The sequence below is a fragment of the Parasteatoda tepidariorum genome, chromosome 3 (assembly GCF_982258835.1).
Source record: "Parasteatoda tepidariorum strain Cologne lab strain chromosome 3, Ptep-v5.0, whole genome shotgun sequence".
Classification (NCBI taxonomy): Eukaryota; Metazoa; Arthropoda; class Arachnida; order Araneae; family Theridiidae; genus Parasteatoda; species Parasteatoda tepidariorum.
In genome coordinates, this window is record NC_141757.1 from 65,372,226 (window position 1) to 65,393,164 (window position 20,939).

A 20,939-nucleotide genomic window follows, 5' to 3' on the forward strand; every position below is an offset into this window, starting at 1 on the left:
CCATTCGCCATTTTTTTTTCTTGACCAGATGTAATGGACTAGACCAAGGGCTGCTTGATGGTCGGCATATGCCACGCTCAAGCATGTAGTCAAATTCTGCTTTGGCGATTTTTAGTTTCTCTGGAGCCAATCTACGCACTCTAGATTTTATGGGTGGGCCTTTTGTAACAATAGCATGACTGACATTATGGTTGAAGTTAACTTTATTCAGTTCTATTTTTTCTGAAGATAAGTTTTTGAATTCTTGCAGTAGAGAATGAATATCTGGATCTAGATTATTACTATCGAGGGGTGTTAAAAATGAAGATGGTCCTTTGATTATTTTAGTTGAGACTGTCAATGATGTTAAAGGATCAAGCAAACGTTTTTGTTTAATGTCTACCAAAAGTCCATGTGCCTTAAGAAAATCTGCGCCAATTATTGGCTTTGAGACGTCTGCTATGATGAAATTCCATTTGAAACGTCTTCTCAAGCCTAAATCTAAACTGATAAGTTGCTTGCCGTAAGTTTTGATTGAACTTGAATTTGCAGCATAAAGTTTAAAATCAGATGGGAACAGTTTATTGGGTTTTGGCGGTGGAATTACAGACACGTCAGCCCCAGTGTCAATAAGATAGTGCCTTTTGCTTGACTTGTCAAAAAGAAAGAGGCGGCAATTTGGATGGCCGTAGTCGTTGGCCTCTTCAATCGACTGGCCCGTTAGTTTTCCGAAGTATTTGTTGGTTTTTGGAATTGGCAAGGTTTAACACAGCGATGTGCCTTGTTTCCAAATTTAAAATGGTACCAACATAACTTATAACGAGAAGATTGGTATCTCGAACGACTACGGTCTCGAGCTGTTACAGATTTATTTTGAGGTCTACTCCTTGTAATGAATGTATCAAATTTCTTAGTTAATTCTGCAATACTAATCTCCAATGAATTAAATTTTTCGTTACTAATGTTATTATGCTCAAAAGTTTTACTGGATACTTTATCAACTGTACATAACTCTGTTGAGCTAAATATACCAATAATTTTGTCTGCCATCTCTGCCATTTTATCCAAAGAATCAGAGCTAATAGATAATATAGCTTGAATCTGTTGTGGTAACCTCTGTAGCCAAAGTGATTTTAACAATTCCTCAGAAATGGAACTTTCAGCCAAACCTTTCATTTGTCGCAACAAGTCAGATGGACGCTTATCGCCAAGATTAAGTGTAGTCAACACCTTTTTTAACCTGGCTTCTTCAGAATCTGTCAATCTACTTAACAATGCATTTTTTAACGCGTCGTATTTTCCATTCATTGGCGGGTTTAACAAAATATCCTCTACGAAATCTAAGACATTTTCGACTAATGAGGCAACGACAATGTTATACTTAGTTAAATCACGAGTAATATTGCCGTTAGCAAACTGTGCTTCAAGTTGTAAGAACCATAACTTAGGTTTATGTCGCCAAAAAATTGGTGGTTTAACTGCCACTTTGTTTACTTCTAAATTCACATTATCTTGAGTTGATGAATTTAAATTATCGTTTGTGCTTTCCTCCATGTTTAATATAAAGATAATTATAAAATAATGGTAATGCACAAACCTTTCCTTTATCCAAATAAAATCTTCGCACTGTTAAACTAATCACGTCCTGAGGTCACCAGTTGTAAGGGAAAGTTTTCTATCTTCCTACTATGTGCGATTTTGAATAAATAAAAACGAAGTAAATTGGAGACATCACAACATTTAATATACACAGTTATTTACAAGTTAATATAAAATATATAAATCCATTAATACTATTACATCCCAATGTCTGGAACGTCAATATAGTAATTATTATTATTGAGTTGTCTTAGCAACGTTGTTTTTTATTTTTCATAAAACTAAATATAAATGCTTGTTATGTTATTGCTCTTGCGCACCACACCCTCACCATCATGAAAATTATGATGGCATGTTGACGAAAATTATGATGGCATGTAGGATGAAAATTATGATGGCATGTCTTCGGATCATCCAAAATGTTTCCCATACCATCGTCAATAGCCTATCGTGCAACTCTGGTGCATAAAAAAGAACTGCTGCTCTTAATCGAACATGTTAGTACTGCCATCTATGTTACAGAGTTATATATCAAAGTTAGGATCAAGCGAAAATAATATTCCAAGCAAATACCACTAACCGATTTTATAATCAATTCAATCTGTTATGATGCAATCCATTGAAATTGAGAGAATAAGATTTATATCTATTATCAGTCTCTTATAGAGTTCACTCCCATGACTTTGAATTCTCATACACATTGTGTTATTTTTAAATACTTAAATGGCGATTTCTCTTGCTGCAAGATTCAGAGGATGCTTGGTTGGTTCTTTGATCGGTGATTGTCTTGGTGCTCCATTTGAATTTATTGATCCCGTTTCAGAAAAAAAGCTGACAAAATTTTTTACTGATATTTTTAATGGAGGTAAACGTTTGCCCATAACATTTGCATATTTGTTGTTTATAAAGTTGAAATAAAATTTTTCAATTATAAAATAATATTTTAATTTGGAGCACAAACAAATTTTTCACACACGAATTTTTCTTCCAAAATTGGTCATATACTTAGAATATTGTGTAAAAAACTTATGCTTTTTAATACAGTCTGGAATGACGCTTGAAATTTTGCTGCTTATTTGAGAGCATTGAACAATTTTAAGTTTCATTGAAAAATCTTTTCAAAATTTCGCAAAAGATCCAAATACTATTTGGGGAGATTTCCGTATTATGATCTGTGGAAGAATAATCGCCAATACTTGGCAACTTCCGGGCAATGGCTCACGAGAAACTAAAAACATCACAGAAAGGGATCGACTCAAAAGGTATAATTTGTAGCCATCCCCAGGTAATTATACATGCTTTTTTTTTTTTTTTTTTTAAAAAAAAACTTGCAAGATTAAAATCTATTTGGCACCTTGGCGATTTGAGTTGGTGCAACAGATCATGATACGGAAATATCTCCTACTATTTTTGAAGGGGCTAGCAATTTGAAATTATTCCTTAAAAAATCTGACCACTGATCAGTTGATTTTAATTATTATTGTTACTTGCTGAGAGAATTCATTAAGCTATTTAACTATTGATATTTTCTACCCTTTTATTTGTGTTATTAATATTAGTTTTATGCATGATCTTTTTTAGTAACAATTATTTAGCATAAGAAAAATTAAATTACGGGCATTCAATCCCTATGATACCTTAAGATAAACTGGTTGTCTGACAATGCAGCTTGTCTGATCAAAATTTAACACTAAAATGTGTAGGTACCAACTAAAAAGCTATTTTGTGCACATTTTTATTTTTTAGTATAATAGCTTTATTTTGTATTAATATTTTCAATTATGTTTTTGAAATAGTTATTTAAGTTGTACTCAAACTTTTGATGTTTTGAATGCTATTATTTATGATGAATAAGAAGGAGAGAAATTTAAAAATTGTCATCATAAAAGACAAGGTTGATGATGCTGTTGTCTGAAAAAGACTTTTATTTTCCTAATGCAGAATAATGTGAAAAGTGAATTTAAATCGCTTTATTACTCCTATTTTTATAAGTTAAATTTTATTGTTTTTATTAAATATTTGTTGTTGTTAGATATTAGTTTCAAGCATATTTATTTATTTCTGTTGATCTGTCTTGTACAATAAACATTTAACAAAGTCGCATTTCTACAGTGGATGTTTTATAAAAAATCGCATGCTAGTTTTTAAGTTGAAATAAAAAAACATAGCATTCAAACATTGTTGCTCCAATACATTTGAAACTAAGCTACATGTTTAGACTAACCATTTTTATATAATTTTTAATTATGTTTATTTCGTTTTCTTTTACAGAAACAGATCGAATTTATCCATATACTGATGATACAGCAATGGCATTATCAGTTACTAAGTCAATAATTGAAAATAAGAGAGTCTGCCCTACTGACTTGGCTAAAAGGTATCATTCATAACCTGAAATTTATTATGAAACTCATAAGCAAATACTTGACTATGTATTGTGTAGCAAAAAAGTAGAAAAATATTATTCACCAGGTATCAACAAAGCATAATTTTAAAAAAATAATAAATAAAAGTTAGGAAGAAAATAGTTAAATTGCTATACACAATATCTTAAAAACTAAAAGTGCTTTAAAAAATCTAAAAAAGCAAGTTCAATCTACTGGTTTAGAAAATGCTAGGACAGTGACTTTCTTTTTCATATATTAACCCTGCTAATAAGTTCTAGAGGCGGATTTAGGCTTCGATTAGAATTGTAGGGTATCTACCACTACAAAATTACAACTACAATTCACTAGTATATAAGACATGTTAACTCGATTCTATGGAGGGGTACCTTTTCATAGATGGCGGTTGACATAGTCAGTTACTCCTCGCCCCCCACATTGGTGACTTGCGAACGTGATTGGAACATGCAAATCTTGACAGTAATGCCTACTTCGATCTGGTAACGCCTACTTCGTTGGATGATCCACATTGAACAGTTGACTTGTGACTGTGACATTATCCACCTCCTCACGCTGTTGCTACTCAGTCTCGTCTCAATTAAACACACTGTCTGCCTGCATACACTCGACTGCTAATGGCAACACAGGAGTGACTACAACTGTGAAGTTAATGCACCTCTCACATTCAGCACTCAAAAACCCGGTGACCTTAAAACCAGCTCTCCCGGTCTTTCACAAGTACAGCAACTAGTGGTATCCATTCATCGAATTCTATCCCTGATAAAATTCTGGTGGGGGAGTATTGTATCGTAACTACCACTACGAAAATTAAACATCAATTTACTGGTATATAAGACATGCTAACTTGATTCAATCAAGAGGTACCTTTCGATAGATAAACGTTGACAGGATCGATAACTCCTCCCCCCACAGAATCATAATGTTATAATATGAAATGCTTAATAAATATATGATGTATGTATATATTTATAAATAAATGCTTTCATGTATAGAAATAGTAGAAACTGTTATACGCTTCAAACCTTATATGAGAACATCAAGTGAATAATTTGATCTTCAAAGTTTTCAATCAATCCAACAGAAGGATGAGGAATAGACAGTGTTGCAGGTGGACGGCTGAAAATTCTCTAATTTTTCCTGAAATAATAACATAACTCCCTGTGACATGAAAACCTTAGGAGAAACTTTCAACTGATACACCTTGGTGAGTTAAATTGTTAAACAGATTCAAAAAATATTATTTTACACCTTCAAGTATGTATAGTTTACTGATACTACTTTAATTATTGAAATGTTGCTGTGAAAATTAATACATAAAATAAGTTTAAGAAAAAGGTCTGAACAGGGCAGAAGAATGACTTTTAAGTTGTTTTAAAACATTTTTAGGAAATTGCAAATGAATATCCTTGTATATGCATGGGGAAAATTACGCCTTAAAAGTATAAAAAATAACTACTTTTATCTTAAGTAAATCTTGTGAAATTTTATTTGGATATGATATTGTTTGGTCTTTGAAGAATCTCCCATTTGTATTTTAGTAGCTATTGAAACAATGTGTTGTATCAAAGATATGCTTATGCAAACATACAGCAATACCATGTAGATTTGTAGAAGTCAATTAATTTGACTCAGCTTATAATGCTATAATTTTGTGTAAGCATTAAATTAACATTGGTTTTACAAAATTGTGCTGAATATTTGCCCAGTTAAAAAACTTTTTTCCAGTGATGTACGGAATCCTAAAATTTTGCTGGGTTCGAGTAACTGGTGAACATTGAATCTTTTACTCAGCTGGTACCCGATAAAAATTTTTTTTGTACCTGGCTGGTTCTAGGTACCCTAGAAAATTTGGATTAATAACCCAGTCAGGTATTACAAATATGCAATTCAAGCAAATAATACTTATTGCGAATCTGTGTAAATAAAATCATGTGTTTTTATTAAAATCTGTAACATATGTTTTTGTTAAAACAACTTTTAAGAGAAGTTTCTAGATGAAATTTGGGTTGACTGTTCAGATGTAGAATGAAACTAAGATGTGGAACATAAAACTTTGCTATGAAGTGGAGACATCTGCTAACTGTGGACTTTATAATTAATTAAATTTTTTATAGCATTTATAAGTTTAGATTCTGTTAAACATACGATATTTAAAATTACAAAAAATTCTAAATGACGGTATATTATATTTATATACATCAGGGTTTAATTTTTATTTACCCTTAATTTATCTGCAATGAAATCCATCTTAGTACAATCTCTTAACTTGGTTGAACTTAAAAATGGACCCTTCACAAAATAATTTATCTTTTAATCGGACCCTTCACAAATTTGTTTATCTTCATTATTGTTTTGTTTATCGAATAGACCCTTCCCAGGAAGGGGGGGGGGAGAAAAACAGATGAAAACGAACTAAATTTTGTCTTCGGCAGACGCTTCTTCCTCTATTCGTTCGAATTGAATATTCTGCTTTCAGCAGTATAGGCTAAATACCAAATATTTATATGTTGCATCGCTAATTTAGTAGCTGCAATTGCTGTTTATTTTTTAAAATTGAATTTTTTAAATTATAATTTTACAGTGTTGAGCATAATCTTGTATGTCTTTACAATTTAAAACTCCTTGAAAAAGTTTTTTTGCCATAACGGACCCTATTTGCACAAATTCTCAAAAGTGGACTCTTGTTGAAAGAATGTGACTTAATGTTTATTTTATATTCACAAATTACGAGTAATTTTTTCACAATTTTGCAAAAACGGACCTTTTACAAAATGTCTGGACAGACTCCTGAAAGATGAATAACATTGAATTGAATGTGACTGTGAATGTAACTTAATTTTGTTGTAATTTACTAGATTTTTAACACATGACTTTTTTTTTACACACACATTCATTTGTGAGTACGTTTATGGGTGTTTGACTGGGGACAGCTATGTCTTGGACTGCCAATTCCGGTACTGTGAATTCTCAGTCATTTCCTTTAAAATCGACCGGCTATCTATTCATGGACCACGGGTTATCATTTAGGAAAATGCTGGAGAACTGTGGGACTTGCACCAAGCAATTCCCGAACTTTCTGTGAAATTTCTTAATTATCCTGGGAGAAATGGTTTTGGAAAAGCTGCCAACACACAAAAGACTTACTGAAACTAAACATTCTTTTTATGAGCGTTGAAAAGTCATGTTGCCCAAGATCAGAACTAGTCGTGACCTGGGTGGAAAAGTATTATTGTGGTTGCCAGCATACACTTGTACTCATTCACTATTGTGCAAATGACAAAACCTGGGCTGTCCTGCCACAGATTTTGTGTATGAACTAGCCTAAGCTCTTCCTTTTCCTTTTGAAAAAGGTTCTTCAAAGGTATTCCCTATTTTTTTTTTTACAACACTTGTGTCTTCAACCTCTTACTGTCCCGCAGTGGACTGATCGTTAAGACCCAACAGATCACCGAAGTCAAGCATCACTGGCTGCGGTCAGTGTGTGGGTGGGTGACCACTTGAATCAGCCTGCGTAGGGACCGAGGGTGTGCGGTATTGGTCTATTGTAAAGTGCTCAACTTCGCGTGCAGGTCGTTGGGTTACCGAAGTGGGGGATAAAAATTTTGATGGCATGTCTTCGGATCATCCTCAGGGATGTTTCCCAGACCGTCGCCAATACCCCATTGTGCAGCTCTAGTGCAACGTAAATGAACAACAACAACAACCAACCTCTTACTTACATGTTTTTAAGACTTAATGGTAAAATTTTAACAATTATAGAGTATATATTTAAAATATCTTCTTAATAATTTTTTATTTTAGATGAATTTTGATGTCTATAGGTTTTGATCTATAGCTTTAGCTTTTACAGATAGACTTATTCTGTTTTGTTCAATTATGACTTGTTTTCTTTCTTTCTTTTTTTTTACTCTCACGCTTAAACATTTTAAAATTTATTGCCAGGTAAAGCATTATTTATTATCAATTTATGATATGTTAACTAAATCATAATCGTTTTGGATTACATCTTTTTATATATGAATTATTTCTCCTTCTTTAATCTTCTAGATTTGTAAATGAGTATTTTACTGACCCTCTAACACCTTCACGATCATATGGTGCACATGTTCAACGAGTGTTTATGGTTTTGAAGGAGACAAACTTCGAAGATGTCTTTCTTCCTGCTGCAAGGCAGTTCAATGGAGACGGATCTTATGGTAATGGAGCTGCTATGAGAATTGCACCTGTTGCCTTATTTGTTCATGATAAAGATGAAGATTCTATAAAAGTATTATATTTTCTTTTCAAAAGTAATTTTTTATTATAGGATAAATTTCTACATTTTCTTTGTCCTTGCAGTATATTTTTAAAGTAAATTATTTTAACTTAAAATATTAATTAAATTTTGATTCTCTTTCCTTGATTAAAGCATTTTAAGAATAAAACTGTATTCTGGAAGTGTTTTAACAAGGCTTTTTCTAACTAATACAAATTTTAAAAATATACTATTATTTATTAACATTATTTGTTACTATTTTGATAATTACAGAATTTAATTTATTGAAAGGCTGAATTTATTGATTAAATTTTTAGTAAATGGTTTATTTAATCTATATAAAACTCAGTTACTAACTTATCTCTTATTTATCTAATATTTTTGTTACTTCTTGGACATTACTTTATTGAATTTGTTGAAGAAAAAAAAATATCTGACTATTTATAAATGTTTTCTTTTTGTCGTATTATTTAAAAATTATATATAGATAAGAATAAAGAAATTATAGCTATGGTTGGAGAGCTAAAATAGAAGCCCCTTCAACTGTCATGAATTATGAAGCTATAGATAAACAGATGAATAAAAAATTGTGAGTGGCTCATGCTATGAATTACAGAAAATATTGTCTCATATAAATCATTAAATCGATGGGTTTTTTTTCTGTTTATGTGCCAGCTTGTATTTTCGTGACTAAATGTTTACAAATATGTCTAGTCTGCTCTTCACTTTTAATGTTACATTTATTTTTTTAACTAAACCTCTGATAATGGGCAAATGCAAGTTCTTTTCTCAAAGGAAAATATTTACATTTTATGAAATTTAAATTATGTGTGAAACTGTTTATAGTAAGAGAAAACTTTAAATGATCAAAACTAAGGTTACAAATGTTATTTAAAAAATTCTTAGAAAATCCAGAAGCTGACACTATGTTGAAAAAAGTTTGTTTTTAGAAAACGTTATTATTTATTAGATTGTTGTTGTAATTCCAACTTAATTTATCGTATGGTTTTATTTTCATAATTTATAGAAGAAAATAAAAAGTTTTGCTTATTAATGAAATTGAAAGAAATTAATTTTAAATGGTTACTGAATCTTTCCATTTAAAAGGTTTGACACCGAAACATATAAAAGCCGAGTTTGATAAAGTTTATGATACATCTGTACCTGTGTTTTCAAATAATTAAAATTTGATTAGAGAATGTAAACATGGCATTACATCTTTAAATGATAAACATTTATAGAAATGAATTTTTCCATAATTTATGACCTAAATCTAAGATATGCTTTTGAGCAGTGGCTGGAAAAACTGCGTAATTCTTGTAGTTTGCTACAACTACTTTGTTATAAATGAAGTTAACTACAACTACTTTTTTTTTAATATAGTGACTACAAACTATACTTTTGAAATGTAGTAACTACATTACTCTTTAAAGGAGAGGAATTCTACTGGAGAACTTAATTTGCAATGTTCAAAATATTGTTTTGAATAAAAAAAAATTGGCCTATATTAAACATTAGCACTTATTAAGAGATATTTAATCATATTTTCATGAGCCAGTTTGTTATTCTAAAACATTTTTTTCTAATTCGTTCATTTCAAATTTATTATTCGTAATAGCTGATTCAAATATTAGTTAAATGCGATCCTAAATACGTAATTCTTCTTAACACTCAGCCATAGCCACAGAGGCATTTTTTTTTTGTGCTCCATTGACTGACCAGCGAAGATGTGTACCCATCAAATTCGAAAATTAATTGCTTCAGAACCTCGTTTTTTTTCCTTTTTTTTCGTTACGTTAAAAGTACTTGCCAGAAATCGCTATAAACTACTGTTTTTGTATCATACTACTCACTCTACTACTTTTTTGATAAAGTACCACACTACACTACAAACTACACTTCTAGTGCGCTACTTCGCATCATTGCTTTTGAGGGATTTATGAATTAAGTGTGCCAAGTAGTCAGTCACACAGGCATATCAAAATGTAAAGTACTTTCAATTTTGCTTGAAAAATTCAGTAAAAATTCCTTCAAAATGACTGCTGTATTTACTAATTCAAATATTAGTTAAATATTAGTAATAGCTAATTCAAATATTAGTTAAATGCGATCCTAAATACGAATTCTTGTTAACACTCAGCCATAGCCACAGAGACATTTTTTTTTTGTGCTCCATTGACTGACTAGAAAAGATGTGTACCCATCATATTCGAAAATTAGTTGCTTCAGAACCTCGTTTTTTTTTTTTTCTTGTTACGTTAAATTAACGTTAAAAATATTTGCCAGAAATCGCTATAAACTACTGCTTTTTGTATCATACTACTCACTCTACTACTTTTTTGATAAAGTACCACACTACAAATACACTTGTAGTGCGCTACTTCGCATCATTGCTTTTGAGGGATTTATGAATTAAGTGTGCCAAGTAGTCAGTCACAAAATGTAAAGTACTTTCAATTTTGCTTGAAAAATTAAGTAAAAATTCTTTCAAAATGACTGCTGTATTTACTCTCTGTGGAGAATAAATACTATGATGTGATTGATTCGAATGCTTTTTCAGCACTATCTTGATGAGTTTTTGCACAAATATAGATAGTCGATGAAACATGGATACAATGCTACTCTCAAAATTCAACGAACATTGTTTTTAAAATTCTCACTGGGTTTTTAAAGGATGGGTTTTTGCCATCATGTTTATTACAGTATATGTGTATTGGAATCCCATGTGTATTGTTTGTTGAGCAATTGCTGAAGAAAGTCAAAAAGTCAGATCTTAAGCAAAGTTTGATCATTTTTCCCTTTGATGATAATAAAAATCAGTAAAAGTATCCCATATTTAAACATTTTCTAATGTATTCTTGTGTATTATAGCTTTATTTTTTTATACCTCAGTTAACTTTGGTTTTACCTGCACTCTGAGTTAATATGAAAATTGCTTCAGGCAGTTGAACTCTAAACATTCTTGAGAGGTTAACTGTAATTATTATTTTTAAATATACTTGTTATAATTTTATTTAATACTAGCTGTACCCTGTGTGCGTTGCAACACTTTCATTTTGAATTGTAATTTTGTATTTAAGTGTGTAAATGAGATTTGTGATTGTGATTTGAAATGAGAACTTTATTTAATAGTGAAAAAACCAGTGATAGTCTCAGTTACTAATTCTTTAGGATATCGTTTGTGCATTATCAATCAGACATGTATGGTGATGCACATGGACCGTGAAAGATATTTTGGATGATAATCTGATAAGTCTAGATCAGCGGCAATACCAGGTATTTCTACTGATATGAGCTGACTAATTTGGCATGGTGTGATTTTCTCAGTAACCCAAATCCGAATGTGTGCATGTGGCAATCCTCTTTTTTGCCATTCAATAGAATACATCAAAACCATGACCCTTCACAATGAAATGAAGTATAGAGTTTAATTTTTGTTTTATCTCTCGTGCGGTAATATCATGAAGATCCAATGATGTTTGCCTAGATTTATAAAGCTCTTTAATTTCAACCCAAGCAGGATTGCATGTGAATGTAATAAATAATTCTTGCTGCCCATATGCGCAAACATATGTCATTGCATCCTGTGAGTATCTTGTGAGCATTCACACCTTGGACTTCTTGAAAATGTAACCGGCAGTATAATAATTTTCCCCAAATCATTAAGATTAACGTTGTCATCATTAATTATTATATTCCATAAATGGATGTACTCTTCTGAATGCAATTTGGTTTGATTTTATCTAATATAGAGTTGGCGTCTGGTTTCAATTTTCGCATACCTATCGACAATGTGTTGATGAAATAATTGTCGACATTTTAAAATATGATTTTCAACTTTTCGGCGAATCATTAATCTATATGCATAATAATTTATTGCACTTTATTATTGGTTTCCATCCCCTGTTTGTGGATTTTTCAGTTTTATGTTGAAATGGTATGCATCCTCTCCTTGCCAAATAAAATGAGATATTGCAATGCATCATATGATTGGTGCGTTTCTGATATTATTTGAACTTCACTATTTCTGCGATGAAGAATTATATCTTTGCCATCTATAACAATACCCATCCCATTGAATGTTGGTGCATTCTCTTTTTCTTTGTGGTCACATGCAGGTGTTTTGTCAGCTTTAATAACAACTGTTCAAAACTGTTCTTGACAAAATGCCATCTGATAATTACAGTCTAATTAACTGATTATGTTGATCGAAAAATATTTGTAATGTGGCTGCAATTTCTCATCTAGTGCCATTGTTTAACTGACAACGTTGCTAGACTTGATCATTTGTATTACCCATGAAATAAATCTGTAGAAATGTATGATCTGCGCCAGGCAATGGCAGAAGTGATCCGTCATGATTATAAATTTGCCCTTGCACTTTGAATGTTGGAATGTAATTCTTGTGCACGATACGTGTAGCACCGAATGAAGTCATTTGGAAACACAAATTCTACCGGCGTATATTCGCCAAAAAATGTTTTGACTTTTTTTTTTACCTGATAAGAACGTTCATAATAGCTCGGTTGGCGACGCTAAATCTGGTGGTTTCATTTTTCCTCCAGAACAGCAAATTCCAGTTGTTTCATTCTTAAATTTGAGAGCACTACAAGACACACATAATTGATCCATTTTTCCGATGATGACGCTTGGGTAAAGACTATAGTTGATTGTCGGATCATAGTGAAATGCACAAAGATTCAAATCGGAGTATTAGCAGCGTCTGAATAGTTCTCGATCAGTTTTCATTCTTTCTTCCCCTTGTTCTGATGATGTTTCCGACGAACGGGATTGAATAGTGTGTAATTGATTTGTTAATAGTCTTCTTTCCTGTTGCTCAGATGTTTCTAAAGAACGGGCTAAAGCAATGTGTTCTCGATAAGTTTCAAGTTTTTTTCCTGTTGCTCCTATGTTTCTGAAACACGGCTATATCTCTTTTTGCGCGCTTGAGATTTTGATCGACTAAGAGTGATTCATTTAGGCGGCAGGCGGCATAATTTTGCAAATATTCTCTCCCAAGCAAAAAGAAAAGTAAAAGTCGATAGTAGTCGCAAATTTGCTAAACCGAAAATTCACATATTTATTCTAAATAATAAAAAAAGTAATAAAAATGAAATAAATTAAATAAGAAGTATAAAAATTATAAAATTTAAAACGAAAATCTATTTTTTAAATGAAAGAAATAAAATGAATGAAATCGAAAACTTTGTAATAATAAACAATCTAATAGTTTTCAAATGACAATCTATTCTCACTGATTTTACTTGCTTGTGCTCACCTGACACAAAGAATTTTGCACGAATTATAATTAAATATTAAAGTAGTATATGTAATTTACTTTTCTAAATAAATATTGCTATAAGATAGAAAATATCACTGTTGTTATCTTCAAGATATTGAAAACTAAATCGTTTATAGCAAAATTTAATACAATGGCTAGTGTTTAACCAATCAGAAAATTCTGTTTCGTTTTTCGATCATATCTCTTGAACAGTTTGTTCAATGAATGTTCTTATGTTGACAGTGACCTTACTCGTGCTTCAAGCTATCTATATGACAGATTTCATCGCTTTCATTGGGGTGGTTTATAAGTCTATAAAGGGCAAACACACACACAGACATTCATTTTTATATATATATATATAGATTAGTTTTAAAAATTAATGAAATTACTACTTAAAGTAATGATTCAATATATTTATTTTTAATTTTTTTTCTCTCATTAGAATGCAGTAAAGCTATGCTCTTTTATTACTCACACTCATCCTGATGGCTTGAATGGAGCATTATTACTATGCTTTGCTATACATTTAGCTTTGAAATTAGATCCATCTAAAGAACTTGATCCTATGAAGTTCATTTCTGAACTTGAAGAAAAGATGAAAATTATTGAGAAAAAGGTAAATATCAGAAAGATTATTCAACATAAAGAAAAATTAAGCAAAAATATATAAAGACTGTTAGTTGTTAAACTATATATTCTTAAGAATGTGATTTATCATGATTACTTTTAACTAACAATATGGGTACTTATATTAAGTCAAAAATAAAAATTGAAAATGATGTTTGGAAAAAATTAAAACAAAATTCAAATGATCATGTCAAATATGTTTGTGGAAGTCATGAGGTGTGTGGAATAACCGTTTGTGCCTTTAAGTTTATTTTTATAGTACTAAGTTTTATTGCATTTACACGTTCTCATAAAAAATAATAAATAAATAAAAGCTTTTTTTTATGTATTTCATCACCAACTACAATATATGTGTATTCAGGTAAACCAAGATATTCCATTCATGAATACACTTTATATCTCAAAATTCAATTTGATATCGAATTAAAAAAAAAAGCATTATGTTCTCCTTTATACTATTTTTGTGTTTTTATTTATCTATCCAAGAGAAATTGTATCATACTAAAACTATTTGCCTAGAGTTCTGAAACTTATTTATAAAATTATTATTACATATAAAAAAATAAAATGCTTTTCATAATTTAAGATAGAAAAAATTTGGAGAATAAGGTCTGAAGATTGCTTTTCTTTCTAGTTTCCTTACTGATTTATTAATGGTACTAATTATATAACATTGGACATATGAGCCTCTTTAATCATAAGTTGAAACTTGATATGTGAAAATCAAGTAATTAGATAGAAAGTACATAATTGACAGAACACATAATTTAATTAACATGTTATCATTATAATTTTTATATTGATGTTGTGGAAAAAATTGTATACAATTATAGAATATTTATTTCCATATGTATATTAAACAAAATATTTCTTTCTTCAAATAGGGAAACACTCGTTACTGTGATAGTTTAAAGAAAATAAGAAAATGTCTTGAGAGGCAAGATGATATTACCCCTCAAGAAGTCGCTACTTATTTAGGTTTGAGTTTTACTGTTTCTTAACTTTGTCATTGCTTGTATTGTATCATGATACAGCCCTGAAAAAAATATATGACTTGCGTTATTAAAATGTACTTTTTCTAGATTTAAGACAAGTTATGAAGATGAAAAATGAGTCATAAAGCTTTATAGGTTACGTAATTTTTTTTAAAAAAATTTTTATTGAAAAAATATACAATTGAACATAGCTATAAGTAACTCTTAAAAACCAATTGCAAGTTCATTTCTTCTCTTCTGATGTAAAGATTGCTTTTTTTTTGTATATTTAGTGGTGTGGGCAAATTTTTTTTATTATATGAGTGATTCTTTGGAAACATGATAATTCGAACCAAAAAAATTTCTTCAAATTTAAAGTCTTCAAAATAATCTAAATTTGTTTGTATACTTATTTAGTTACATTTATTAATATCTAACAGACAGCAGTGTAGTTTATTGACATTTACTCAAGAAAAAAAAAATAGAAAGAAATTCATCACCAAATCTTGAATGCCAGGAAAATGACATATAAGTTAGAAGTTTTAAAAACAGTCATTTTAGGCTAATAGTAAGTAACTCAACTTAAGCCTTTATGTTAGATGAACCATAAATTGCTTAAATTAATTCTTTTTATCCACTGTAGAAAGAATCAAAAAATGATTTTGTTGCTGATAAGTACAGAATAAAATATTGTGAATAATAATCAGTCATTAAATAAATAAATAACTTTGATTACATTCAACCGTATTATAATCTTACATGAACTTGGTATTGGGTTAATATTTGCTTTCTCTCTTTACATTCAACTGTTTAAAAAATTTTCTGGTATTCATAAGCAAAAATAATGACAAAATTTGCCAAGTTATAGCATTTAACTTTACTTTAATTTGGCATTTTGGCCTAAGACGTTTACATTCCGCAGAAGAAGAAAAACAGGATTTCTTGAAATAACTCAGATAAATCTATGTAGTTTATGTTATTAATGATTTCAAGAAGACAGGAAAATGGCAACATAAAAACCTACTCACCTTGAAAAATTTTTGAAATGGAAAGTTGGTTCTTTATTCATGCAACAAGACATGTTTAAATAGGATGCTATCTAATCAATCTATTAACATAAGATATTGATTGCTGGATCTATCTATTTTGGTTATAAATCACTAAATAAAAGTAGCCAGGAAAATGGCAGATTTTCATGTGAGAAGCAAATTATTGACAGGAAAAAATGATTTCAAACAAAGTTTTTGTAAATAATACCATCTGCGTATATTCTAGAAATGCTTGTAATGTTTGAGATAAAAAAAATTAGATGTTAAAAATTTTATACGAAGTTTTGAAGCTAGTTATTATTGGAAATATTGTTTGTGACATACCAGAAACATGACATTTTGAAATTCAATTAAATTTTATAAATATGCAAAACAGTTGATGATAGTACAAGGTCATTTTTAAAATGCTAACAGCAATGCTATTTATTAAAATTTAAAAAAAAAAAGTTCTTTTTGTAGTTTAGTATTAGATCTTGGAGCATAGGACTGTAAATTGTCATATTTTGTGAGAATCACCCATATGCCACTAACAAAAGAAATATAAGCGCTGAATAATATAAAGAAATAATTTTTAAAGTTTAAAAATACATTGAAAATATATATTTATAGAAGCCTAAATCAGTATTTTAAATTCATTTGGATATAAGCTGAAATTATAAATAATTTATTCTTTCTTTCTTTTTTTTCAAAAAAAGAGAAAGGAAGAATGCCTGTATTAATTTAAAGAGTAAAGTTAGTACTAAATAGTAGTGTTGATTTTAATGGTAGAGTCAAAGTCAAATATCTCATCAGCATTTTTTTTTTTTTTTTTTTCTGTTTCATCCACTTTAAAATAATTTGATGCTTAAAGGGGAAAAAAAACCTGCTATTTTTCATTTTGTTGACCAGTAATCATGCACACATTTTAAGTAATTGTTTATGAAAGAAATATGTAATATAAGTCATAAATTGAGTCAACAATGCAAGATTAGTCATCTATTTAAAGTACCTAAGATACTTGTCCAGACATATTGTCATCATATTTTTAATAATGACATTACATTTTTGAAAATCCAGATTTTTGAAGTTTATTTTTTATAAAGTAACAAAATAAGGAAGTCAAATTATAAAAATGGGAAGATAATAAAAAACGAGAATGTTAAGGAGATTTAAATAATTTAAAACATTTTAATTTTTTTATGCTAAAATGATACTGTACTCATTGACTATTAACATTTTTTAAGACATTTTTATAGTTGCAAAGTTCGTTTAATACTGGGATTTTTTTCTTATCATTAACATTTCAATTCTTGTGCTCTGGAGAATCATAATAATATTTCTCATAAATAAGAATACATTTTCCTTAAATTATTAATCCTGGATACAACCTGCAGAAAGTTTAAAACTATGCATATAAAAAGAAACTAAACTCTATAAGAATATTGAATATTAAAAATATTTATAGTTGCAAAAGAACAAAAGTAAGACAATCTTATTGATTAATTTATCAAAAATTTAAGATAAGTTTTATTTCCAATTAAGAACTTTAACTCAATATAGTTAGAGTTTAAGTATTTGCTTTTATTTTTAAAGAATTTTTGTGAATTTCAGAATTGTAAATTACAGTTTTATTTATATTTCCCTTGGAGTTTAAATTATAAAGAGTAAACTTATTAATGCTTTTAAGGCATGACTTAAAATATGAGAAATTATGTTAAATTTGTAGTTTAAAAATTTTCTGTATCTTTTTTAAATTTTTCAGTACACTCAACAGGCTACTACGTAACAGGCTACTCAATAAAATAGGATCACTTTGATCAAAATTAAAACTAAAATGATATCTTAATGACTGATACTTTTCTAGTGACATCTTTTTATTAAAATCTTCTCATGTATACAATCTCTTATGCTCATGAACTGTAACACTTACAGAAAAATAGTTATTTTTTTTAATGTCTTCAATACATCACACGCAGGTGTCAGAGTTCGATTTCATACTAATTTTTATTTATTTTTAATTATTTTAACAAATCTTATTAAAATAACATCTGAATTTTTCAGATTCTGCTAAATAGCTGTGGTTTAAAAATATAAAGTTAGAATGCTTACAGGAAAATTTATTCAGTTTAGTACAGAAAAAAAATGTCTTTAAAAAATGGTAGAATTTTGAAATTATTTAACATGTTACTTCTTTTTGTAATAGGTAATGACGAAATAGCACTTAAATCTGTTCCAACTGCAATTTATTCATTTCTCAGAGCTCTGAAACCACTTCCAAATTATGAGGTAAGCTTATTTTATAATAATTTATATGTATGAAAAATTAAAATGCAGAGTTACTCAGTGTCATTTTGAATTATCCTAATGTTAATTAACTATAAATCTATAGAGCCGTAGCTAGACTTTGCTAGGCCTTAGGTTAAACATTTTGTGGGGCCTATTAAGTGTTATCTTTATCGGAAAACGAATTACTTAGAACTCTATTAGACTTTTTCTAATTTAATAAAATCAATCATGTAACTTTTATTTGTTTATTTTTTTATTGTCCCTCAAATAACCTGATGAGATGCTTGAGTTGAGGGATCGAAGTGGTGACGTTCACCGTCCTCTAATTGACCACAGTGGTTAACTGTTCAGGTTTCACTGTTGTACTTTAGGGAAGAAGAAATAGATTTAAATTTCAATTCGACATAAATTGGATATGTATAACTATAAAAAGCTTATCTAACAAAATTATCTTAGACTTAGAGGTTGAGCAGCTTTGACGAGCAGGGCACATCGACCAGAGGTCTATTGTACCCAAACCCTAAATCGTGATTGGCAAGAAAGCCCTATAGCTGAAATGAAGTTCAGCAAGCACCTTACAGGAACGTCTTGCAGTTCCCAGGTATTGACGCAATGCTGCCTTAAATGCTCAAATCTTTGAGCAGAATAGACATCACAATCGCAGAGTATGTGTCGTGATGTCTCTTCTTTAAGATGACAACCCCGACAAAGAGAATTGGATTCTATTCCCATTATGTGTAGGTGTCTCCTGAGGATGCAGTGACCAGTAAAAAGACCTATGATCTTCCTTAAACTGTTTCTATTAAGCTTTAAGAGCTTCTTTTGACGTACACTAGGACAGTCGTGATTCAGTTCCTTAGCTTGTCTCTGACCGTCAGCAGCGCGTCATCACTCATGGGCAATCTTGCTGTAGAGCTTGAAAATGGATGCCCTAAATGAGGTGAGAGAAATTCCCAGCGCAAGTTCAGGGCCCCAGAAAATTGCATTAGGGCCAGCCCATGCTGCTTCATCAGCTAGCTCGTTTCCACCAATACCCATATGTCCAGGTACCCAATAACAAAATTATCTTTAAAGCTTTTGAAGTATAAAATTATTCCTTCTTATAAGAAAATTCCAATCAATTTTGCATGAAGATATAATACTTGAAGCCTTAACTTGCATTTTTAGTTCATCACAGTTACTACAGCTTTTCCCTTTTTGCTCTTTTTAAATAAACAATTGTGTACATGGAATCAAATATCTGTAAAAAATTTAATACTTTTAAGCAAACTTTCATTCCATTTCATAGTCATATCAGAAAGAATTGATTTTTATTCTACATGGCAAAAAATATCTTTGTTTATTTTTATAATAATATTTTTGACTCTTTTATAGAGCACAAATCCATTTGTTTGTACAATCTACTTCGCAATATCAGTTGGGTTTGATACTGATACTATTGCTACAATGGCAGGAGCTATTGCTGGTGCCTATTATGGGGAGGACATGATTCCAAATATTATTAAGAGAAGATGTGATAAAATAGATGAGGTTGAGAAATTAGCGGATGATCTACTGAAGGTTTCTCAAGCCTGAGTTGTTTTTGGTGAATTTATTACTGAAAGAGAAAGAGCAGATACTTAAACTATTAAGACATTTACATATGTATTTTTATATAAATTTTGTTGTTAAATAAATTATGAAACAAATGTTTACATTAATTTACCTTAGATAAAATAGCTCAGTAGACAACAAGTGATGTGGAAACATGTAATTGTTTTGCTTTTAATTTAAAGGTCAAAAGGGAAGAAATCTTATACATGACTATCTAGAAAGCGAGATATTTCTTTGCACTGAATCGAATGACACCAAAATAAAGTTGATTGGAATATTCCTTCAGAAGTTATTAAAGATTTAGTAAATATGAAGTACAATTCAAGATTATAGCTATTTACACATCTGAAATAAGCACACCGAGCAAAAAATTAGTCACCCTTTGAGAAATCATGAAAAACATAATTTAATAGCAAGTAACACCGCTTTTAAATTCGATAACCGTCTGAAATCGGTTTAGGAAGTTAGTCCACAAGGTTTTGCAGGTACTCCAAATCTAGTTTAAGCCACTCTGTGAGGATTTGATCTCGCAAATTGCGAGGATGCTGATTTTGGCGTTTTACCCGTTATTCCAACATGTTCCACAAATTTTCAATGGAATTGAAGTCAGGTGATTTTGCAGGCCAGTCGAGATGCAATTGAGTGTCTGAGTGTTCATAAAACCAGTCTTATATTCTTCCAGCTCGATGAACTTTGCTGTTGTTATCTTGAAAAATAGGAGTAGCGACAACACACTCTTCGTAAGGATGTTGACCGAAAGGCAACATCTAATCATCCAGAATGTTCAAATAAACATGTTGGTTCGTGTTAGTTGCCACCTCAGTGATGGGACCCAATCCATAATAAGAAAAACGCCCCCGAAGCATGGCAGACCCATCTATGGCTTGAACCTAACCTAGCACACAGTCA

At 30.3% G+C, this 20,939-nt stretch overlaps 1 protein-coding gene across 1 annotated transcript; it reads left to right on the forward strand.

The window, feature by feature from the left end:
• The first annotated feature begins 2,164 nt into the window (after positions 1–2,164).
• Positions 2,165–20,125, forward strand: LOC107442005 (ADP-ribosylhydrolase ARH3). Its single transcript, XM_016055438.4, has 7 exons — positions 2,165–2,443; positions 3,850–3,955; positions 8,031–8,250; positions 13,965–14,138; positions 15,034–15,127; positions 18,355–18,437; positions 19,812–20,125. The coding sequence occupies exons 1-7, from the start codon at positions 2,302–2,304 to the stop codon at positions 20,010–20,012; spliced, it is 1,020 nt and encodes a 339-aa protein (XP_015910924.3). The 5' UTR covers positions 2,165–2,301; the 3' UTR covers positions 20,013–20,125.
• Positions 20,126–20,939: the final 814 nt, after the last annotated feature.